At 41.4% G+C, this 25,000-nt stretch overlaps 2 protein-coding genes across 2 annotated transcripts; one reads left to right on the forward strand and one right to left on the reverse strand.

Annotated features, from left to right (window-relative positions):
* Positions 1-137: 137 nt before the first annotated feature.
* ap5z1 (adaptor related protein complex 5 subunit zeta 1) lies at positions 138-9,652 on the forward strand. Its single transcript, XM_041230357.1, has 14 exons — positions 138-327; positions 644-756; positions 1,143-1,311; positions 1,565-1,705; positions 1,809-1,846; positions 2,171-2,333; positions 2,786-2,964; positions 3,326-3,468; positions 4,266-4,415; positions 4,815-4,926; positions 5,639-5,736; positions 6,318-6,450; positions 6,776-6,990; positions 7,958-9,652. The coding sequence occupies exons 1-14, from the start codon at positions 138-140 to the stop codon at positions 8,226-8,228; spliced, it is 2,115 nt and encodes a 704-aa protein (XP_041086291.1). The 3' UTR covers positions 8,229-9,652.
* Positions 9,653-9,811: 159 nt separating this feature from the next.
* On the reverse strand, positions 9,812-24,998 carry LOC121301215 (ras-associating and dilute domain-containing protein-like; the record flags this gene model as incomplete). Its single annotated transcript, XM_041230358.1, has 12 exons — positions 9,812-10,059; positions 10,289-10,428; positions 10,739-10,878; positions 11,363-11,738; positions 12,811-13,001; positions 13,436-13,586; positions 13,817-13,989; positions 18,323-18,566; positions 20,296-20,408; positions 22,627-22,784; positions 22,925-22,962; positions 24,372-24,998. Coding segments are annotated over 12 exons (2,451 nt in total), but the record flags the coding sequence as incomplete, so codon positions are not given.
* Positions 24,999-25,000: the final 2 nt, after the last annotated feature.

Raw genomic sequence — 25,000 nt, forward strand, 5'->3', positions numbered from 1 at the left:
ATACTTATGGTTAGTTATGGGTGGGCCTACAAAGGGTTGGTCGTGTGTGTAGAGTGAAGCACTTAATTTATTAACCCATTAAAACTCCTAAAGTTAAATGAATACCTTTATCAAGGGATGGGAGCCACTGCCGTGACATGCCCCTCCCAGTTCTACAGGATTTCCATCTTAATTCTTCTCAGGGAGGTAATAAGGACAAAGTGTCATCTGTGGCTCGTTGTGTTCTTAAGTGTCTGGAGGCTCGCCAGCCCGAAGGTCAGAGTTCACGTTACCTGCTTCCAGTCCTGTCAAAGGTCATCAGCCTTTCCCCTGACTGTTTAACTGAAGGCAAGTACTTTTCATTGACTTTTTGTTAACAGGTCATACTGTACACTGTCTTTACATTGAGTGTGGCTTATATTAATGCTTGTCATCTTAAGCTGTCTAGTTGATCAGTTTCAGCTATTTCAGCTCTAAGGTAATTAATTTAGTAATTCATTACGTTTGTCTTGATCTGATAAATAAAACTGGGTGTACATATGCATATTAGTACTGTGTATTTGATTACTTTATGGTCTGCTGTTTTGAGTAGCGTTATGTCTCCCATATTACTGGAGCAGCCTGTTGTTCTGCAAGGTTGGTCACTCAGAATTTTCTATTTCAGATCAGATCAACCTGGTCAGTCGGAAGCTTGTTGATTGGCTGCGATATGCCAGCATTCAGCAAGGAGTACAGTTATCATCTGGAGGCTTCTTTACCAGTCCTAGGACAAGACAGGTAGAGACAAACTCTTTCCTATAGTTTGAGGTAGCAGATTATGCCTGAATCAGGTCTGACAGTTTGACTTAGATAAAAATAGATTAAGTGGGTTTTTTTTTTTTTTTGGTGGGGTGGTTACACATTTGCCAAATTCTTTTATAGAGCTCAGTGTATGAATGATACTTTGTAGGTATTTGGGCCCTATGTTGAAGTATTTCGTAAGACAAATGAAACACTTATTTGTAGCTAAAAAAAAAACACAGAAGTTAGCAAGGTCTTCTGTGAGATGTAGTTCCATGTTCCCTAGAACACAGCTAAGCAGTGCAGTCCAATCCCAAAACATTCTTCTTTTGAAGGCCTCAGAATGGACACGAGATGTCTCATTTTTCTGCTTCATCTCCCAGCCAGGTCCAATCACTGAGGTGGATGGGGCAGTAGCTGCTGATTTCTTCACCGTCCTCTGCCTTGGACAGTCTTACACAGAGGACCAGTGGATGAACATGCATGCTTTTTCCATGATCAGGCAATGGTTGCTGTGCTACAGCACTGATGGGAGTGGTAATGGGGACACAGGTATTTATCTTCCAGCTGCTTTTTTTTTACTGTGTATTCTTGAATTCATGATTGAGTAGTAGCCTGGTGCGTCTCAACTCTACTGTAGGTAGTAGGACTGTTCTGTCTGTTTTGTGAAACGATACAGAGCCAGTGTGGTGCCAGAAGTGCCTTTTTAAACTGGCCCATGTCCTTTAAATTTATTTATTTGGTGTGATGGAAATCAATCAGCGAAACAGCCTTGCCCCTTTTGAGTGTGTTCTTTTTGCTGTAGATGACAAATCCGAAGTGGACGGCTCTGTTATGTCAATGGTCTCGGCTACCTCCACATCCAGCCGTCTGCTTCCTCCCAAGGAGCGCCTGAGAGAGAAAGCCTTTGAGTACTGTCATCGCCTCATCGAACAGAGCGACAGGAGTGAGATGTGTTCATTTTTACAGGAGTTTGCATGCAAGCAATGTACCGCGTTCAGGAACGTGCATAACTTGAACGAATGGATTATTTTGTTTTTCTTTTGCAGAAGCCTTGAAGAGGTCAGATGCGGAGCTTCAGAAAGCTGTATGTTGGTAATCTGTGGATTGTAGCATCCATTTTTCTAAATAATATCTGCACTGTGAGTGTTCAGGGATTCCTCTTGCAGCTGTTTTTTGGGAAATGTAAAAGCATGACATTTGGAGGCACTCGGTCAAATTAAGAGTGGCAACAGCTTTTATGTAAATACTTAAATAAGAGTGCTTGTAGTCAGTAAATCATGTACAAGACTCAGTGGAAGTGCTGCTGCTGATGTGATTTTTTAAATTTTTTTTATATTTTAGGTTTTTATATTGTGTGCAAGTTCATTTAATCTCCATTCTCTGTAATGAGTTTCTCTTCCCTGTTTAGTGCCTGATAGAAGCAGTTACAGTGATGGACATCATCTGCAGAGAGGACCCTTCCTTTGTGTACCGGGCGTTTGCCTGTGTCAAAGCGCTGTATGGGAGGCTCAGTGGGGACCTGGCCTTTTCCAGGGCACTGCTGCCTATAGCCCAGTTCTATCTCAACCACAGTAAGCTCTGTCATCTGTGCCACTTAATTCCAGCAAGACTGGGTAGATAAAAAAAGTCAGTCAGTCAAATGTACTGTTCTGTTTTCCCTTTAAAAACAATACAATTTATCATTCAATCAAACTTTCCAGATGGGCATTTTAATATAAGATTGTGGAATTATTTTTCATCAAGTAGTGTATTTAGGGCATTTGAATTGTTCCTTGTAACATGGAAAATAACATCGGTCATGTAGTGTTCCTGTGGTGCACATTTACATTGAGCCCACATTTTGCAATTCATTGAGGCCCAACCAGTTTAAAAGAAAGATCACACTGAAGGGGGTATACAGTGGGGAGGGTTGGAGGGAGAAGGACCCTGTGCACTACCCTGGAACCCTGTATCCCAGTTGGCGGTGCAGTAAGTATATGCCAGACGATGCAGTTCCTCTTTGAACTCTTTTGTCGCTTGGCAGGCGAGACAGCAGCTGTCGATTCTGAAGCGGTATACAGGCAGCTGTTTACCCAAATCCCATCTGAGTTATTCCAGGAGCCTATGCTGGCCTTTGAGTTTGCCCAGTTCTGCAGAATGAATGTGAAAGTGCTCCGGGACAGTGTGAGCGTCTTCAAGCACAGCTTCCCCAACCTCTTCAAGGTGAGATTTGCGACACCAGCTTGAAAAGTTTTTGCCTCAAGCTACAAAAAAGCGTCGCTGGGTTTTGGAGAGCGCTTTATCACCCCCTATCATTATGAAGCTGTATGGAAATGTCCAGATTAATCCAACAAGCTATTCAGAATTTATAAGCACTGAACCTTGGTAGGCAGACCAACAAGTTGACCATATTGAAGAGAAGGGTATGTTTCTTTATAATTGAACGGTGTCTTACTGTTGTCAAACAGGCTGTGCTTATGTGGTCTGTTGTAAAGGTGTAGGTGGATTTGCAATGAGGATGCAGTGCATCACTGTGGAAATGTCTTAATCGTAAGGATAATTGCTGTCATTTATTTCCTGCTAGCCGCTGGCATGGAATAGCCCCGCCCTCATCTCTGAATATGTTGAACTGCTTCCGTCTCTGATTGGTCCAGACACTGCCATTGAGATTCTCCATTCCCTGCTGGATCTGCCCTGTCTAACGGCAGCCCTTGCTATCCAGCTAAGGTGCTTTTCAAATATTGTGTTTTGGCTTTTATGTGCATGATTTATTCAGACCACTTTTGTATTGTTTGCAGTATAAGAAAATGGATGGTAAATAACTATTAACTTTTTTGGTCATTGCCATCATTGTAAGAACAAAAAAAGTGAAATTGACTTATTAAAAATGAGGTAGGCCAACTGGCAGCTGTTTAGAATCATTGTGTCTGTCTGAAATATGTACATTTTCTATTTCTTTCTGAACACATTAAAAGACATTTTGACAGTCTGCTGAGAAACCACAAAGCAAGGGACAGCTACTGTGCTGTACAAAATCTCCTAGTAGCGCATATATTAAAAATATTATATTGTTTATTGAATTAATACATTGTGCATTATCAATGATAGATTTAAAATCCCCATATGCATTCCCTTTTATTAAGTTTTTTGTCACCATTGCCGGTAATTTTGCTAAGTGTATACTCTATATCAGCATAAAAACATGGTTAGGATTAGAATGAAACAGCTTCTCAATGGAGTGAGTAAACAGCTACACATTTTTTTTTTTTTTTTTGGAAATTATTAAATAGGGGACTTTGATAGCAAGCAAGAGTCCCCGTCTATGGTGGTTGATTTTCCCTCCTCAAAATGTAAATATATTTTATTTTAAAGCAACACTACAGCCAAAACACGGCCACAGAAGGCGGCAAAGATATGCTGTGTTTATTTAAAATGTGTGTTCAGGTCAAGAAAGCCAGTTAGCATCTGATGTTCGTGCAGTTTCTCGTGCTGTTTTTAAATCGCACAAAATATCAATGTTTTAGATCCGCCTCCTCCCAGCCCTCTGAAAGGATCCCCCTGGATCAGAGCGCCAAGGTATCGAGCTCGATGGAGGCGTTCAGACACCCTTGCTACAGGGGCATGTTCCTATATATACTGAGGGATGAGGCAGGCACTGGAGACACTATCGACAGGTACTGCTCCCAGCAAGACAGACTAGACCTCGCAGACCCCACCTAGTCCTGCCATGCTGCAGCAGCATTCCATTACTAATACTTACAATTGCCTTCTACCCACAGAGGAGGTAGCCTGATGATTCCCATGCATGTTCTTGCTGTCTTCATTACTGATTCTGGGTGTAAGAAAAAGGACAACCAACAGGCACTTGTATATGATCGTCTGGATTTGCTTATTGTAATATTGTGTGCTGTATAAATTAACACGATCCTGATGTAGCAGTTAAACTGCATATTCTTGTTGTCGGGGATGTTGATGGTCATATATTTTTTTATTGGAACACATTAGATATCCTGTATGGTGGTAAATGTGGATGCCCGGCCCCTAATGAGAAGCCTTGTCTTTTTGATTCGTAGGTTGAGTGTGCTTCATGAGGTGCTGAGGGACATTGCTGACAGCCCGCGGATTGTGCAGTGCGCTCAAACCACCCCCGTCCTGCTCCAAGCCTTCTTTAACAAGGCTGCACAGGTAGCCGTGGTTACAGTTCACATGCCGTATTCATTCAGCATTAACACATGAGCGTGCAGCTGCCTGTACCATCAGGTTTCTTTATAATGGAGTCAAATAAGAAAGTATGAATCATTTGTGACTTGTTAGGATATCAACCAGGGGGTGTTAAAGATTAATTGACATCAATTTAGAAAAATTAATTAGATCATTTAGTCAAACTGTGTATGAAGAAAGCATTATGTTAGTTAAGTACAGTGTGTGCCTTTTTAACTCGCTGTATTGTTAGTAACTGTATTGTTTGTGTTTGATGGTAATTCATTTAAAATAAGCTCAAATGTTCCACTTTCTTACTGGAAACCAGATGAGATATAGGTGTGGCCTGGATGTCACGGTACCAGCTAGCATAATTAATTGTCAAGTGTTGCAAGTCACTGCATCAGTCATCTCTCACAGCCTCACCAGCTGCTAGACTGCATGGTGCAGCCTCTAGTAGTCCTGGAATTAAACTGACATAGCACGGCCACAATCTGATAAGTATGTGTACAGCCTGAGCTCGGAGGCAAGTAAATGAGCGTATAATTCTCTGCCTGTTGGTATACATTGCAGATTGATAAAGCATTTAATTGGCATGCCCTTATTTACCCAAGATCCTCCTGTCTTGATTCAGTATTCCATCCTCAGCTGCCCCCGTTAAAGACGGGCACACTTGTGAAAGGTTTTGTTTCATCAGATTGCAGATGAAAAGTTGATAAACCAGCTGGTGCTTGTTATACTGGAGAGGAGCAGTCTGTTGTATGATATACCGAACTACAAGAGGGAAGTACAGAGGTGAGCCAAGCAACATTGCTTTGTTTGGGAGTCTTAGTTGTCGCAAATTTCTTTTTAATCCCAGTGGTGATTGTTTTAATATTGTTTTATCACGTGTCCTGGGTCTCGACTTGGGAATTGCTAAAATAAGTTAATTCACTACTCTACCATTTGCTGTGTTACACCAAGCTCTCTGTGTAAACAGAGGCCCCTCATAATCATCGTTGTTAAAACATAAGAAACAGCAACGTGGTTGAAATGGACTGTATTTTCTCACAGATGTGCACAGATAAAACTCACAATAGGCTTACCCTAAATTCCTTTGTTTTTTGTTTCCAATGTTATGTATTTTCTTTTCTATATAATTGTTCAATTTGCCAGTATCTGGCAGGAACTAATCCATCTGAGCCAAGTCTGGACAGCTGTAATAACATGCTGAGAATAACGTATAAGCAGTGTGCCAATTCCTTAACTACAGTATGAATTGGGCTTCAGGGTCTCTTTATGTATAAAAATAGAAGCACACTCTTTCACGATCAAACCTGCATTGTAGTAATGCATTGTAAAGTTATTGAGGTAGTTCTGTTTGTTACCCACTACAGGGTGTTTAGCTCCCAGCTGCTGGTGCTGTGTAAACTGCACCCCTCCCTCATCGTGGAACAGTGCAAGGAGTTGATGGAATTCGCAGGGACCACAGGCAACATACAGAGCAAGGAGAATTTCTACACGCATGTGGTAAGATTTTGTTTCTTCACACAGTTCCACAAATCACCATTAGTAGGTGCACTTTTGCCAAAGCTGCGGGGTCCCTCAAACATGTACAGATATCTTTTGCTGAATTACTAACTTATCCATTTATCCTTTGGTTGTTAACATACAGCATATTTTAAGGGGCAGCTTACACATTTAGACTGAGTTGCTAGCTGAGAGCAAATACTTTGTAACAAACAAACTTTTTAATGTTGCAAAATAAATGGCAATTCTGGTGATCTTGCTCTTGAAGTTATGTTCCCAAACAAACGTGTGTGAAAATAAAGGGCTTTCTCCTTCTGCACTGCAGGTTTGGGCGATTGGGGAGTACCTGTCTGTTTCTTATGACAAGCGGTGCACAGTGGAGCAGATCACCGCGTTCTTTGAAACCCTGGAAGCAGTTCTGTTTGAGATCACCCAGGTGCGCCTGTCGGCCAGCATCCCCACGTACTCCCCCCGAGTGATCACCATGCTGCTGACCACCCTCTCCAAACTGGCCTCCCGCAGCCAGGACCTCATTCCCAGGTACGGGGCAAAGCCAATCCCTTGGCAGGACCATGAGCTATTGGGGCTTACAAAGAATGTTAAAGTTGATCCCTTTTTTCTAACCGTTTTATAAGTTGAAAACATACAAGCCTTCATTGTTGAATGCTGAACTGCATTCAGCCAAGGTAGATTTAAAGCAAATCTATTGTTATTATTATTATTATTATTAATAATGATGATGATGAAGTTATAGAATTGAACACGCGCTGCTTAGCACAAAGGTGAGTTTCCTGCCTGGTATTCACACCAGAAAGCCTTCTATTCCAGTCAAAGAAGGCATATTGGCAATGCTGTAAACAGTAACACTTTTATAGTGTCCAGGAAATAGCATTCCTTGAGAACATGATCCTTCTGGCCAAGACGAGGAACTCAAGAGTTAGCCTGGTTATATTCCCAGGCTGTTTTTTGTTTAAATGAAATTTTTATTTTAAATTTTTTTGAAGTAGGGTCTGGAGTTGATTTTCTTGTGGTAATGGTCATGCTGCATTACTCTCCTGGATATTAAAGTCAATACAGTTGCACTAAGTAACAAACAAAAGGCAGTGGTTGAACAGGAAGTTTGCTTTCTAATATTTTCCAAAGTTTACTTTGCTTTCACCAAGAACAGCTATGCAAACAGTGGCAGTTTTTATTTTATTTTTTCAAATCTCCAAATAGACATCAATCCCTCTCCCCAGTGTTTGAGTTTGAAAGTGCGGTATTCAAACAAAGCAATCCTATATTATTATTATTTATTATTCTTCTTCTTCTTATTATTATTATTGCACTGTTTTGTGCTTAAGTTACGTGATTGCGACAGATGCTAAAAATCGAAATCCAACATCTAGTGAATCCGGTGTGTACAAATACAGTAAAGCAGGACTGGTGTGAAGCCCTTACCCCTGTGCTTGGTCTCTGCCGGGTCCTCCTTGTCAGACAATTTCATTGTTTGTTTTTCCTTGCAAAGGGTTTCTTTGTTTCTCTCGAAGATGCGTTCCTTCGCCCGCAGTGCCGGCGTGTCCTCTTGGTACAGCGAGGAGGATATCGAAGAGATCCACACACGGGCCAGCGAGCTCATCAACCTGCTGAAGCTGCCTAGCGTGGCCCAGTTTGTACTGGCCCCGCCCACGGAGGGGACTAGCCCACGCTGGCACCGGGACACCAACACCTCCCTGCCCCTGGCCATGAGGGCCGTCAGTAAAGTACTGCAGAGAGACTCCAGCTTCTCTCCAGGTTAGAATCAAAAGACCTTCTTTCTGGTCATCAGATCTGAATATGCACATAGCTGAGGGGAAAAGAACCAGCTCTTTTAGCCAAGGCTGAGTGGCTACATTTTATTCATTCTATCTCCTGTTCAAGAACTCTGTGTGTGATTTGTTTTGTGGATCACAGTGCTTCTGCTCTTACATCTTGTTTCTAAAAACAGTCCCGTCACAATCCCTTGAAATCTGCACACATCCCGTATAAAAATTATAATTCAAAATGAGGTCAGGATACAAAAAAAAACTTTATTTTTTGGTTGCAACATACAAAGAATACCTTTTTGAAAAACACAATACAAAGAACACCTTTCTGAAAAACATATTTGTAGACTGACAAAAATCCAGTTGAGCTTGGTACAAACAGTATGAGCGCACACTGGTGACTAGGTCTTGTAATGCTTCACTATTTACATGCACAGGGAAAAATATAACCTGGTTACATACTATAATATGAATAGAAAAAGAGCTCTGAAGTGCGTCAATACTGAGATCATTTCTCAATGACTGGAAAAGCACATACCCAAACGTGAGACAATATTAACAATACAAATACTTCTATTTTTAAAAAGTGAAATGCTGAGAAATTTCAACACAATTACAGTGCAATTTGTTATTTGTGAATTTAGTTTTAGTTCATATACTTTACCGTCATTAAGATACTCTGTGAAATAGTTTGAAAGATTCGTAGACAAGAAAAAAATAAGTATAATTGCCCTCATTAAGTATGACTTTTTTTTTCTCTATGCAAGTATTTCTAAGTGCTGTCAATTAAGACAAAGAACCAGGTCTGTGTACACAAGTCCTTTTGAAATATTTAGTCTCCTCAAACAATACAGAAACAATGACCATTCCTCCTGTTCTATTGGTGTAGTAGCAGTGGGTAGCCACTTGATGGTGCTTGTGCAAAAGTGTGTTAAACATGCACATATATGATTCTTTTGTTGCAATGAGTTATCAGAAGATAGCTGTGTCCTTTATCAAAGATAAAAATTTTCCCTTTGGTTATAAATACATTTTGAAAACCTTTTTGAGTGGTTAAAACTGAATTACATTAATTCATATACAGTTTAAACCTACAGTAAACACACTGCAGACAAACAAAACAATACAATTAAAAATGAGAAGTGTCATTGTAAGAAATAGAAGTATTTAATACTGAGGGGTGTTTGCAATTGGTGAAAGAATGTATGTTGCTAAAGACACACTAGCTCAGTATGTTCATTTACTCAAGTTTAATAATTATTAAAAGGTGCTTTAAAGTGCAAAAGTTGTTTTGTTAATAAACTGTTAAAACAATCCCATTGCAAGGAACCACAGCGTTCATAGTGAAAATGGTTGTGAGTGAATATGTGCGTTTTGAATTTGTTTTGAATGATACTACAAGATTATAAAGTGCTGTTCACCAATGCAAAACTGAACGGATCTGTTCTTTCTTAGTTTCATAGCACTGTTTTTTTTTTTTTTTTTTTCTACAAAGGGATTCAGCAGAAAGCAGGAAATCGGCCAAGAAATTCAGTTGCCCAGGTTCCTAGAGAGGTTACAGAAGTTTAGTATGCCAGTATATTACTTCATCTTAAATCTTAAGTAACAGTTTGTACTTCTCAGATGTATAATGCCATTGAATGTGCAGAAGCAGCGTTTTGTTCCTTGCCCACTCTCCCAGATTAGCTGTAGGGGACAGTGGTGGATTATAGTAGGGTTATCCTTTTAACATGACGATGCACTGATTTTCTCCGAGATTTCCATGTCAGACTTGGCGACGAGGAAACGGAGCCTCCCGCCTCCCACACGGATCAGATCCACAGCGCTGTGAAGAAGAGCAGGAGTGTTAGCAGGCTCTTGCTTGCCATTGCTTGTCCTAAGCCTTTAATTAGATATTATTAACATTCATGTCATACATGCAGGTGTTGATTAAGTTTAGTTTATTCACTTTGCAGGGCCAGCACAGGTAAATCTCCATTGCACAAGCAGTGGTATGTAATTAAAATATTAATTCTTCCAGGACGTTTGATTTGTTACAGATCAATTCGGATCACCTCTGGTAGTCTGCTCCAATCAGGCTGGTTCCGTTCACAGCTAAGATCCTGTCTCCAATGTTGAGCCTACTGTCTGAAGCAGCCGGCCCGTCAGGGATCAGCGTTCGGATATAGATACCAGGGGCATTGAGGGGTGTGTGCTAAACGGGGGAGAAGAGATTTAGAGGGAGGGGAGGAAGTAATATGCTAGACTTTACTGGGCTGTAGTACAGGACAGAGCATCTAAATCACTGCCACACCTATTTGGAGCTGTATCTTCCCTTGGTCAAATCCCACCCAAGCTCCCCATTTCATTTTAATCATGACAACGTGCGCTGTATGTTTTTGTATAATAAAAGGAGATCCCCTGATCTGTATTATCAACTTTTGCGAATAGAATAAAGACACACACAGGTAAACCCCGGGTAAAGTATTAATATTAAAGTTTGATTTGAAATAAAATCTACTTACCAGACCATCAATCAGCCCCATTCCAAGTCCGAAGGGTCCCTTGTCCAGCTCAACTATAAACACGTAACAGAAATCATCAGCTGCTGAACTGAGACTGGAGGAGACAGGGGTGGGGAAGTCAATAACCCCATTGCTGTTGCCTGTAGAGGATACAAGTGTACAGTATGCTCTGCTTCTTGCTTTATAAACACCTGAGGATTTCATGCCTTACTCTTCCTGTGTTTAAGGCAAAGAAGCTCAGAGTTTAGAACACTGTGTGCAAACAAGTTGGTTGAAGCATCATCTTTGGGGACTTGGAGGAGGTCAAGTGAGGCCACAAGAAAAAAATGACTGTCTGACCCCAAGTGACTGCATGTTTAGCAGTGATTTAACACTCCAAAGCACTCTTCCTTCCAGTAGCAGTGATACTGCACAGACAACAAAACCCTTTTTGCTAATGCATGAAAGCCACTTTGACTTACGTACACCTTGTTAAAATATAACCCTGTTTTTGTACCTATTGCTGGGACAATAATTGGTGCATCATTGTGTAAGGCGAACTCCTGCTTGTGTATGTATTTGAAAAAAAAAAAGATCTCATAAAATTATCTGCAGATTTCTCCTAATTAATCTACATAAATGTACCTTCCACTCCATTGACAGTGAAGCTGTTCAGTCCTTTATTGACGTCATGGATAGTCCTGCCCCCTCTGTTGAGCAGCGTGCTGTCCTGCTGGCTGAGGTCAGTGTAGAGGAGTGTGTTGGGAGGAGTCAGCAGGCTCTGCAGGAAGGAGCTGTTCCTCCCCAGGCTGCCCTGCAGCAGAACGTGATTCAGCTTCTCTTTGAGTCTGTCTTCCTCACACGGACCATATCTAGGACCGCTGCTGAGATTGGACAAGACCGAGACCCTCCCGTCTGGCTGTGTCTCCAGGGGGCTGCCAGAGTAATGGTGGCTGCTTGGGGTGCTGTGACCTACTGGAGCTGCTGGCCTTGGGCTACTATGAGATAACGGTGGCTCCCTCTGAAAATGGCAATGAACGTTTTCACCAATTAAGTAGTAATCCAGTTAAACACTATAGGAGGAATTATCAGTAGCCCAGGAGATGCACACAAATAAAAAGATAGATAAATACTTGAGACATGTACTTAATTAAGAACCTGTGAAAAGTTAACCCTGAACATTATTGCCAGGGCATGGTCAGGTTCAAGTATTAATTAAATCAGTACTGTTTTAAACAAAGGATGTACATATTAAATCTAGTATTGGTTATGGGCTAAAAACAAACAGTAGTTTAATACAATCTGAATTAAGCATTAAGAAAAAAGGCGCTTGTAGCAATATAATCCCAGTAGCTATGCTGCCCAATTAAAACTCCTAATAAGATTAAGAATGATTTTCATCTCTAGCAATTTGCTTTGGCTTGAGTGTAGAGGGTAACTTTTTTTTTTTAAATAAATTTAGTTGTCGGCAATTATTTCCTTCCAATTTAGAATGTCCAATTATTTTTAGGCTCAGCTCACCACTACCACCCCTGCGCTGACTCGGGAGGGGCGAAGACAAACAGGCTGTCCTCTGAAGCGCGTGCCGTTAGCCGTCCGCTTCTTTACACACTGCATGCTCACCATGCAGCCACCTCAGAGCTACAGCATCAGAAGACAACGCTGCTCTGGGCAGCTTACTGGCAAGCCCGCAGGCGCCAGGTGTGTGGTGAGCCGGAGACACCCTTCGCTGACCTCAGCCCTCCTCCCCTGGGTGGTGCTCGGCCAATTGTGTGCCACCCCCTGGGAGCTCCCGTCCACGATCAGCAAGCTTGGACTGGAACCGGCAGAGTGCGCCACTCGTGAGCCCAGAAGGTTCCTTTTATCAGGATTACAACTCCAGCTAAACCTTTACATCTGCTTCCAGCACATGGTTGGGATTACAGCAGATCAACTCTGTTTAAATGATTTAGAAGGTTCGAAGACAGTGGAGAACTCGAGTGCATTCAGCCCAAACAAAAAAGAAAAGCCACTGGAATTCTGTTTAATAATAAATAATGTAAACTTGTACTTCAGCGTATACTATGTTGGAGTTTAAGGGATTGTCCTGCTACCTGTAGCTCCTGGGAATCTATGCTGCCGTTGGAGGAGGGGGACTTTGCTCTCAGGCTCCACAGAAAGTGGCGCACGTAGAGCAGCTGTCTGTAGATGTTGTCATCCACAGTGTCCGACTCAAAGTCCACTTGGAATCCACTGCTGGGCAGGACAATGGGGGGGTGGTTCTCAAAACTCTCCACAAGATCCACTGAAATACGCAGAGTGGTTTGTACATAGCACAGCCCTGGGTTTCATTAATTCGCTTAACTAACAAATTTAAAAGCTGGCAGCTCTATAACTCTTAATAACAAGCTTATATTGGTAAAAAAATACTGTATTGTTCCTGTTAGCGCTTGAAAATGAAAAGCCAAACAGTAGTCCAAGTTCAAATATATTGGTATTATGTCCTTGTGCTCTAAATAAAGCAAGGGCATAGGAAAAAGTCATTGTCTGCCTGGGTACTGCCAGTCTCTTCTCTACTTCTCTACTTTGCTTCACCTGCTTTGTTTTAACACATGCCTGTTTAATCAGCAGCAAAAAGTACTACAGATACGCTGGGTGCTGGTAACTGAGCTCGGCTGTTGGATAATATGAAAAGCAATTACAGAAAACAAATGCAGCGGAGCGGCGCTGCTGGCTGACCTGTCCTGTAGATCTGTGCCTCCTCCTCTGGGCTGGGCTGCCAGGCCAGGATGGGCCCTGCATCTGGAGCCAGCTGGTACTTAGTCAGGAGGTGGTGCAGCTGGGCCGGTTTGAGAGCTGGGTAATCATTGCAGAGAGACTTCCAGGTCATCTGTGGAGAGAAGGGTACTGGTTCAGACTGTGTTGTACTGAGGATCTACACAGTATGTCCAAATCACATTAAAATCAAAACGGAAAGAACAGTCGGCTTTCTCTGCACTGTAATCACAAATCGCTTAACCTGCAACCTTTTTTCCCGACCGCTTCGAAATGTATTGTCAGGTTTAGGTATCCCGCTCACAGGTCTGCCCCAGGAGCTCCTGTTTTGACACTCTGTTATACCTGCACGAGCTGCAGGGTCGGTGTGGCCAGCAGGCTCACAGCGCTGGAGAACTTGGAGAAGAACTCCTCGGCCAGGTGACCGAGACCAGCGTTCCCAGCCCACTCCAGCAACAGACGAAGACTGCCCTGGATCTGCACGCCCCGAGACCAGTGGAACCACCCCCGCAGCGGACCTGAGCAGGGGTCAGAAAAAATCAAGTGTTTGTAGCAGGTTGGAAAACAATCTAAAAGAAAAAAACAACAATGCCAGGTGTATCTTGTGCTGTTCAACTTACCATCTTAAAAATCAAGGTATGCATATAAGTGTTATATTTACAGCTATTCTATTGCCCATAGTCTAAAAAGCACCTGACCACTGTAGTCTCCAATAACAGCTGCTATTTACCAGGCCAGAATTAGTTAGAGTGTAAAAAATATCCCTTAACTGCATGCACTGTACATGTGCTCACACAGGCACAATATGTTAATATGCAACATACATTTCTAGCCTGTTTTATGGAAGTTATGCAGTCAGCTGTAGGGCGGTCTGGAAATTACCAGTCAGAAAATCGATCCCCTACTTAATACTTTATAAACCGGGATCACTTTGCTGAATTGGAGCCATCCAATATTTAGCAGCATTTACAAAATACTGAACATGGAGTGGAGAAGAAGTGTGTTTGGAAGTATCTGTCCACCCCAGCCCTTTACAGACAGTGTTTAATATGGAAATGGGTGGTTTGGACATATTTGGACAAATTACTGGACACACAATTCTTCAAAGGTTTCAAGGCTGCATTGGGTATCCTTCCTTTTTTGTCGACTCAAGTGCACTGCTATTTCTGTTTCTCATAACTTCTGTGTAACGCTCACAGCTGCCTTCACCATCAGCTCGACATTTGAATCCCCACAGGACAGGGCAAAACTGGCACTGAAGAGCTGGTTTTCCGTCCCCTTTCTCATTTTTCACACTGTGCTGGTTTTACTTGTACAAGCTCGTACCGTGGGACGTCATTAGAACTAAATGGGTAGCGCAGAATAAAGCGACTTGTGCGGTAGACTCCTCTGACTGGTTCCTCTTCTTGATAGTGCCGTCTAATCTTCATTACCTGTTGGGTGCACAAGTCTGTGGATGCCCGCCAGAGTTATTCATGTTTTCAGATGTTTAAATAACGAATACTGCATTTTGTAAGCATTACAAGTGCAACTAAAACCCTAGGCATGACAAGAACTCAACCCGACAACAGGGCTGAAATGTTCTCATAAATCTCTGAGCCTAGACATAGTTATGCAGGGTCTGTCTGGGAAAGAGAAAGGATTGCAGACATGGATAACAATACTGTAGCCTTTATCCTTCTCGAGAGACAGTGTATTTAGAAAATATGTACCTGCAGTGTCAGAGACAGAAATCTATTAAATTTGAAAAACAACGTGACGATAAGCCATTGTTACTGACCTTTGAAAATGTATTATAAAAAGGGCAGTTATCTTTTTTCTTCACAAATACTTATTATAGTAAGCAGACCTCTTGCTCTTGCTTATACACAGAACTGACACAGTAATAGGATTACCTCCTTGTCTGGCAAAATGTTCCCCACCTGTTTCTATCGCTGAAAATCAATTTGTTTACAGTTTGGAACTTAATCTACTTGAAGCTGACGACCTGAAACCGAAAACCAAGACCAGCCCAGACCGAATAAGAGAATTGTTTGCTAATCCAGATTAACTATGACAGACTTTGAAGTAAACAAAACTAAACACAGTTAAATTATATAGAAACCATTATGACATTCATTATGATTTGTGCAAAGTTTATCGAAAGATCAAATAGAAAAATCATCTGTACATTCTACCGATACTGTATACCCTTAGGATACGAGGAACAGAGACTGCTGGTTCACTGCTCAGTGCCACGCCTTTGTTAACAAACTCTTAATTTTGTAAAAATCTTAATTGGTTTCCGTGAGGACAAAATTCAAAATACTTGGCTTTTGCCACAGAAGCAGCAGCCAGAAGAAATCCTCACACTGTGGTTCAGCCGAAGAAAGCACTTTAAAATCTAATGCACAGAAATATTTACAAATGAAGTAGGTTCAAATTGATCAAATGTAGCTTTTCCAGTAAGCGGCAGACTGGAAGATGCAATTTGTAAGAGAATTAAGGCGAGGGGGGGGAGGGGGGTGGTGGGCAAACTCTGAAAAGGTTTCACATTTCCATTTTATCTGCTACAGTGTCTCATTAGCCTTCCTGTCTGTGCCCTCCTGGCCTGGTTGCTATGGATGCGGAAGTCATGTGCAGACTATGTGACAGGCAGTGCGTTGAGAGGAGTTATACCAGCAGCATTGTGATGCAAACATTTTAATAATGAAGCAGAAGAGCCGAGCTGGAACAATGCAAGATGTGTGCTTTTCACTTTGTTTTTTTCTTTATGGTATCTTTGAGAGTACTCGGGGAGTAAACAAACTTGTATTTTTACTCAAGAGACTGTCAGTTTAAGTACATTTTAACATTCTGAACCGATATGCAGTGGTATAAACAACGCTTGTTGGGAGTACAAGCCCAGCCCACATCCATCTATAAAAAATGATTACAGAGAGCTGAAGGCTGACTAATGCTTTAGGAGATGGGGTGCTGAGGGATCTGTATCTAAACAATATGACTGGCTAATCTGAAGGCTACTTAATCTGATGCTAACCTGTTGCTTCCATCTGAGGAATTAGCTGTGTAACAGTTCCGTGCAGAGAAGGCAGACCTTTAGAAGCAGTGCCTAATCGTAAAACTACCCCTAATGCAAACTCTAAACTGACAAAAAGGAACAACTGTGATCGTAAGCGTCATACACATGATGTCGGATTCTTTGAATTGTTGCTTCCAAAAATATATGCAATGCAGAAGCAATTCTGAATGACACAGATGACAGCGTTAGCCGTAAACGCTCATCTACCTGGCCTGTAGTTTGAAGACAACAAGGTGCCGATTTCCACAAAGCAATACCACTGTAAAGACAGGCATGTCTGCAGTAATGAATGTAGGTTAGGGCTCTCTTGGTTTAAAGAGTATAAGTTGTCAGAAGTCTCCTTGCTGTTGCTGGGTGAGTGATAATGAAACAGATAGGAACCATTTATTATTAAACAGCCAACCTGCGCAAGTATCTGAAACAGAAACACTGCCTTGAATCACTGGCAATAAGACCCTTGCTTGCATGGCAGCTCATCCCTGTCCTTTTAACGAAGATGCATTGCCTCGATACTATCATGACATCGGGATCGTATTACACGCACAGCAACTGAGCATGTTGTGGGCTGGTTGTTGGAGTTGGAAGATTCTTCATTAATGCAGCCAAGCCAATGCACAAAATAGAAAAGTAAGCTTTTCACAGATGTTTTTGGTGCATGATCAATATAACGATTATTCAGTAACACTACTTAACATATCAATAAATAGCGTTAATAGCTATATAGTTTTATGGGTACTGCTTGAATTGGCAAAAATAAAACACAAGGAAAGTCTTTATCTGCATTGGATTCTAGTGTATAACAACATGACCTCTCGTTAATTGGAGACCAAGACCCTTCATCTTAAATCACAACCAGACAGGAGACAGCCCATTGAAAGATGAGCGTTGCGCAAGACACTAGCTGGGTCACGTCAATTCACGGATGCATGTGCTTCATGAAAAAGAAAGGTATTATTAAGTTAAAATGTACTTAAAATGGTTGTATTTAATGTATTTAAAATGGGTTTGACCATGGTTAACACACACTTTAATATAAAATAGTAATCCACAAGGGTTAAATGGCGGTATATTTTCACAAACTAGGCTGGATATTTTAAAACAGATTCAATTTGTGTGATCACTGATCTCCACCACAGGCACCTGCACTAAATTAGACATGAGTTGCGATGGGAAATATGAGCATTTATCTGGGCCGTGCTCACCTAGCGTGAGACCATGAGTGGCATTGCACTGATTTATAGCTCAGCCACCGGAAACCCAGCTGTTCAGTGTTATCCTGGATGGAAAAGTATTTGGGAACTGTCTGCATGTTATGGCCTCTGTAAGGCTTATTTAAGAGGAATGGCCATGCACATCTATTGACCAACGCTACCCTCCAGAAAAAACAAATCTAATCGAGCTGGGAGTAACCTTTGGGGAAATAAGTTAAAAAAATAATAATAAAAATCAGAGAACAGCATGTTCATAATTATCAGCTAAAACATCCTGTAACTACTGAACATAAAATGTAACTGGAATTACTTATAGAGTTTAAACATGGTCCTATAACTTAAGGTAACTAACTTTAAAGTTAAAAGTTCAAAACATATAGAACACTTTATGGAGGGTATTGTATAGCGCATTGTGTGATTTACTACGGCTTTGCAATTTAATATGTTACATGCCTGGCGGATTACCAAGGCCACATTGACAGTTTTGATATAATAATAATAAAATATTAATAATAATAATCATAATAATAATAATAATAATAATAATAATAATAATAATAATAATAACATGAGGCTCACCTTTGTCTAGGAGCTGGTTGAAGAGGGAGACGTTGGTGAAGAAGAAGAGGTAAGCAAACATCTGGGACTGGATCTCAGAGTGCACCTGGTACTGCTGCAGCAGGTCCAGAGTGGTCTGGTAGATCAGAACAACCTTGCGGACAGGCTCTGGGAGCGCAGGGGAGCCTCCTCGCCAGCAGGGGTCACTGTTCTCAGCCTGAAAAGGGTTACATTCCAGCAAGCCGGGCAGGGAGACGTACAATGACTATCGGCAAAAAAAAAAAAAAAGAAAGACTCTACTTATCTACTGGAACTAGACATAGATTTAAGAACAGGTCTGATCTGTTATAAAATACAAAAACATAAAAAAAATAAAATCTCTCTACAAAAGCTTCTCCGAGTAGGTAGGAGTGTAATGTTTGCAAAATTTGGATTTATATATCTCGAGAGAACATGACCATGATGCTGCTTAGCTTTCAGCCTAAAAGCATGCACAACATGTACATTAAGCAAGCTGTACAACAGCAGTTATAGCTCCTGCAGAGGCACAGACGGGTTTGGAGTCAGCTTCCATCTGCTCCCGGGAGAGGAGGAGGTAAAGGAGTACTGGGAAGTAGGCTTTGAAGTTTGACCCTGAGCCGTTTACAGAACCCTTACTGCCCTCATAAAGGCTACTTTCCTCTTTAAGTCTCCTCTGTCAATAGGGAGGCATTCTGTTTCTGCCAGCCTTTTACTGGTCTCCCCCACTTTCTTTGGCACTGGATAGCTCATGCAGGAGTTGATGGAGTGAAAATGGATTGTAGGCCAGGGACTGGTGGTCTAGATAGACCTCCCACTGTCAAGGGTTAAGGACTGTGAGTTTTTGTGCAGTAACACAATTGATTATCCACATTATAGTCATGACAGCACAGTGAATTCTGGGCAGTAGGTGGCTCTGTGGAACTGCAGTTACCCAGTACTCAAACCGTACAAGGAAGGAGATACGTTTCCATTTCGACTGGATTTCTAGTAGAAGAGTAGATCATGGTTATGAATCTTTAGACTTAAACAAAATAAAAAGATACCCGAAAGGAAAGGAATGGCTTGTTTTGCTTATCACTGTAAGGAGTCAGTAAGGGAGAATTGAACACACGCTCCTTTTCTCTCAGCTAAGTATTTCCAATGCCTAGAACATGTGACAGTCTTAATTATCTTGGCTTAATACAGCTTATCCCTGGCTTTTAATGAGTACACACCCAAAGGCAATCACACCGGCACCCCTGCTACGCCCCCTGATGTAAGCTAGGACTGCTGACTTATCTGAACCCAGCCACACTCTAATATGAAGTAAACTGGCAGTGGTACTACAACAAACCTCGGGCCACTTAGACAATAGCAGACATGAACACTGGATTGAATCCTTCACACCAGGTGGTTTGAAAAGACATAAGAAGGCTGATTAGAGGTGTTATTAGGCATCAGTAAGTGGCACAGTCTGATTCTGTGTACCAGCTGGCCCATAACCATTTGCTCTGTTACCAGGATAAGAGCGGGCGCTAACTCATTTAACAGTAACCTTTTGTTTCAAGGACCAGGAGACAGGTTGGATGCGTTCCGGGTTAAAACAATAGTGATAAGGCAATAATTGTAATAAACGAAGAACCTGCTGTTTCTCCACCATTTTGTAGCCTGTTTAGGGTAGCCTGTGTGCAGGTTGGCACCCTGTCTGTGTGAAGTTGTTGATCTTTGCTGGGGGACTCCACAAGGAAGCGTTGCATTGGGGTTTGACAGTAGCAACAGCGCTGTTAGGGCAGCGCCAATACAAGCCTCATCGCAGTGCATCTCACACATGCCTCAACTACCTTGCCCTGGAAATCGCCCCTAAGTCCTTGACCTCTTTTAGAGACAGACGGTAAACCTGCCCATTGCTTCTTAACACCTGAGCTCATTCCACACAGCCACCAGGTTCAAATGGCAAGCTTCATATAGCTGTTGGGCTGCAGTTGTTCACATACCTTGGTGATATAATACACACACTGCTGGAAGGTGTACATGATCACTTCCTCTAAGATAGTCATGGCTTCCTCGTTGGCTGATATGGCAGTGGAGAGCAGGGATACTTTAGAACCTGAAAAGAAAGTATAGAATGAAAACAAACTGTCCATGACAGTTATAGATTTTATAGATAGATTTTCAGTTATAGATCATTTCATGCAGCTGGTATTTTTCCACTTTGCAAAAAACAACATCCACAAATTGTCAGGATACTGCTGCTAACTTTTACAACCTTCAAATGCCTCTGTGTACAGTTCGCTACCATCAATCCATCTGATGTGTTTTTTGTTTGTTTGTTTGTTTGTTTTTTTACAACACTGTATTCCCTGCAATCTAGATAAAAGGAAAAGTGATTGAAGACATTTTTGTGAGGCTGCCCAGAAACAGACTCAGAGACCTGCTGGCAATCTCGTGGTGTTTATGAATACAGATATTGATGCATACCTTTAAAAATAATACATTGTAAATCTTAAAAAGCTAAAAAAGAAAAAAAAAAAAATCAGACAGAAAATGAATTCTTGCGTATTGTAACATGCATGCTCAGCTGCCTTCCGGGAGATTTTAAAGTATTTATTCAGTGTTCAAATGATACCTCTTAGAATTGGAAGTTTCAGTAAAATCACAAAGGGTTATATCATGTGTTATACTCTCTCCTACTCTTGGTTGAATCTGGAATCTGTGCCTGACATTTTGTGGAAATTCTGCTCAGGATTCGACTGTCATTAAAACACAAACCAAAATAAATGGAAACACTGTATTAATAATAAAGCAAATAAACCTGTGGGAGGCCACTTTCATTTTTCCCTTCCCTCCCACAGGATGCAGGACGCTTTTACACAGGAAACCCACCACCAGTATTTCCATAGACCGATCAATGCCTTGTCCCCCAGCCTGACATGCATAGCATCATCCTGAATTTCAGGACTGCCCCATGCTATTCTTTCCGATATCAAGTTTCACACAGCAGAAAACTGGTACTTGTAGTTTTAATTATTTCACTACAGTGGTATCACTAGTAATGTGTCTAGAAACTGTTATTCCTTGTTAATCATAAAGCAATTAATTATATAGATATGATTAAAGTGCAGGATTTATAACCTCAAAAAGAAAATCAGTTCAAAGCCATTAAAACCTAAAACCCTAACAGTGATTTTTCATCAACAGAGACATCTAATTGTGGTGTAGCTGGGTAGGCAACTTTTTTTGTAAAAAATGAAACAAACCATTGAATGTAATCTCAGTTCTTGATCTCCTCCGTCAGCCTCTTATCTGTCCTTATTGCTTCAGTCCCATTACATTCATTTATTTTCTATTACGTCCTCATCCTCTTTGTTTTTTACAATCTTCTCTTCCCTACTCCCTGCCAAATTTAATTCCCTGCAGCGTCAGGCCATTCTTCAATAACCGTCTAGCGCTGGGGCACACCTCAAATATGCAACTGAATTGTTTTTGGTTTATTTGTTGGTATTTCGTCCTAGAGAAACATGCATCCAGGCTCAGATTTCTTTTGTATTTTTTAAGATTACATTTTGAAATGTGTTGTACAAATAAAAAAAATCTACAGATTTGCTCTCTTTGTCTATACTGTCTTTCTACTTTCAGCAAATAAAAACATTTGGAAATGTCGTAATGACCTTCTGTGATTGCCACTGACTTCCAGACTGTCTTGTATAAAATGCAGTTGCAAGGACATTGCAAGGGTGAATCAATGCTAATCTGCAAGGGGATAAGAGCATTCCCTAGGCTGAAAGCCGTCACAGCTAATTAGCTCTCTGAAATCATTTCTTAACAAAGCACTTGCCATCCACTATGCTACACCAAGGGCTGTGGAAAAGCATTATGACAAACTTGCAATACAAGTTGCCAAGTCCCTTCGCTGGCTCCTGCATTAAGCTCAGGTTAAGTTCATGCTATTCCTTGTAATACCTTAAGACCAATAGACACCCTGGAATTTACAATATACACAATTTTGCACACTCCGCCTGTACACAATTAGGCACCTGTCTGCAGTGAAGTACACCTACTGGCTTGTGAAGGATTTGAAAGATTTTTCTCTCTTACGAACCTGCATGAAGAACCACCAAAAAATGATCTGGTGCCCATTGATACTTTCATTATCATTTACACCTAATTTATTTAGTAACACATTTAAGGGCAAAGGCACATTTGCTATAGATAACAAGCTCAGGTACTCATAGTAAAACCGGGAATGGACCACCATGCAATGGGAGTCTTATTTCCATCGCTGTAGTCCTTCAAAACTTGAAATCAGTAGGTTGAACTGGGAGTACCTTTCACAGCCTGCTGCTCCATGCCCTGCAGGAAGCCTGGGGTCTTCTGCTGGATGTAGTAGAGGATCTCGATGGAGTTGGACATCCAGAACAGGATGAGCTGCAGGTCTGGGACCAGGTCTGCGACACTCAGTAGGGACAGGGAGGCTGCATCCTGGCTGCATGGGAGGGAGAGAATTGACTCTATTAGTAATCTTGCTGTTTAGTGCAATGTGATTATTATGTTTTATATACCTTTTGGAATTATGAACAAAGTGGAACGCAGCTGATCCAGCAGCTAAAAAGATCAAATACTTACTGCTGAGCATGTTTCTCTGCCAGCTCTTTAGTCTTCTCCTGCAAGAGCCACAACATATAATTAGAAATATGAAATATACACGTGTGTGCATGTATGTATGTATATGTTAAATAACAGCGTATATATTTCTGAAGAAGTCATAATTCTCATTTACTTGCTAAATTGGAGAAAGTAATTTCATGGATATGATTGTTAATGTGCATTGGAATGTTTGAAATAATTTTAGTTCTTAATAATCATCTTCAAAAGGTGTCCTTTGTAATTTATAGTGCACGTTAATTAGTTAAAGATAATACAATCTGAATACAATTAAAGAAACCTTTAAAAAAATTCTCACTCGCTGATTGAAGGTTTCTTTAGTTCAGTTCAAGTCAAAAAAAGTTGTTATGCCAAATGGCAACTCTAAGCACTGATTCCCCTAGTAAAACTGTGTTAGACTCTAGACAGGAGTAATATTTTTCCATGATGTCTCTATGCAGTAAATGCAAATGTGATCTTCTGTCTGGGGGCTGATATTCCACCTGCTGAGGCTTTGTCTCTAGAGCACACTGGAAAACTTCAAATTACATGGAAACAACAGTGACAACCATAAAACAGCCCCTCTGTGAACGAGGAATCAAACAGCATACTAATGCTCTGTGCTTCATCACCAACTCTGAACTCAGTAAATAACATTATGTAAGGCATATTCCACGTAGGCAATGATGGCACAAGGTGAAGGGATAGTTTAAGACAAACACTGCCCCCCTCCCTCCTTCCCTACCCCCTCCTCCCCCAGTGCCAGCATTCTTGATTCATTCTTTTTATTTAGTTTCTCTAATACAATGCCAGCATTCTAAGGATTCAATCAAGCCTTAATAATCTCCCTAACTGTCTCTTTTGACCTAAGGTTAAAAATCTATTACAAATATAATTCAAATTAATATTTTAACGCATTATGTAGTCTTTTTTTTTTTTTTTTCCCTGAGTAAGCAACACTGGATGTCCATTATTCTTCAGCCCCTGATCAACCAGTTAGAATACTGACCTTTAAAGGAGAATGCTAATATAACTGTATTGCATTTTGTAGCCAGGAGCCTAGTTTTAGTAAACGTGCATGCACCAAGTAGGTAGCATATCAAATAAATAAGAACACTACCCTAAGCAGGCTGGCGGCCAGTGCCTGAATTTAATTCCATTGCTCTACAAGAGGAAATTAAGTCATACTTCACATTTTTAAGATGATCTACACCTTGTGTTACAAAAATGATGCAAATGTTGGTACTGTTTTTGTTTATGAAGAAGTTTTAATACAGACTTTCCGTAGAACATAAACTCCAGTAAATAATTGAATCAGTAAAATCTGAAACAGCTGAATAAAACAGAATACGGTATGCAGGTGGAAAAAAATCAATAGAAAGTATAAAGCCATTAAAGGCGGCCTCACTTACAGAAGAGAAACACTAACCCAAGCTATAGACTGTATCCTTTTCACAATCTTTAGAAGAAGCTTCCCAAAGCTTCCTGCCTCAAAGGCTGCGGCTGAGTGCTTGATGCACAGGCAAAGCAGGTACGCTGGAGTCAGCTTGTGGTCATCCCCACCTGGCTCGATGAGGGACACTATTCTCCCGATCAACTCGTCCTCCTGGGCTTCCTCGAAGTCCAGGTGCAGCTTCTTTCTCTGCAGGCTTTTGCGTTTCATTAGATGGGGCTTGAAACTTCTGCGGGCAGGCTGCTGCTGCTGCTGTGGCTGCTTCTCCTTGATAACGCTGCCACACATTTTGCAAGCCAGGGGGACCGCCAGGTCCAGTTCAGGCTCGGGCAACTGGAAGAGGATTTTAAGCCTGCTGAGTGTCTGTGTTGGAAGAGGCTTGGCACTCACGGGGTCCTTGTAGAGGAATATGTAGTGGGCACCAAAGGAGAGCAGGTCCCCATGGCGCAGCTGGGTGGTGTGGTCCGCTCTGGAGAAGTTGATTAAGACGTTGGCCCGAGGGAGCGGCTCCACCACCAGCCTCTCCTCCACAGTCTGACTGAAGCGCCTCACCACCTGGATCTTCTTGATCTTGCAGTGCAGCTGCAGGACGTCCGGGGAAGACA

The sequence above is a fragment of the Polyodon spathula genome, chromosome 27, assembly GCF_017654505.1.
Source record: "Polyodon spathula isolate WHYD16114869_AA chromosome 27, ASM1765450v1, whole genome shotgun sequence".
In the NCBI taxonomy this organism is placed as follows: Eukaryota; Metazoa; Chordata; class Actinopteri; order Acipenseriformes; family Polyodontidae; genus Polyodon; species Polyodon spathula.

Excerpts from the sequence above, each read along its gene's own strand:
- ap5z1 (XM_041230357.1), top strand. The coding sequence starts at position 138 with ATGCCCCTCCCAGTTCTACAGGATTTCCATCTTAATTCTTCTCAGGGA. Across the intron at positions 2,334-2,785 it reads CCAGTTCTATCTCAACCACA|GCGAGACAGCAGCTGTCGAT; the intron begins GTAAGCTCTGTC and ends GTCGCTTGGCAG. Across the intron at positions 2,965-3,325 it reads GCTTCCCCAACCTCTTCAAG|CCGCTGGCATGGAATAGCCC; the intron begins GTGAGATTTGCG and ends ATTTCCTGCTAG.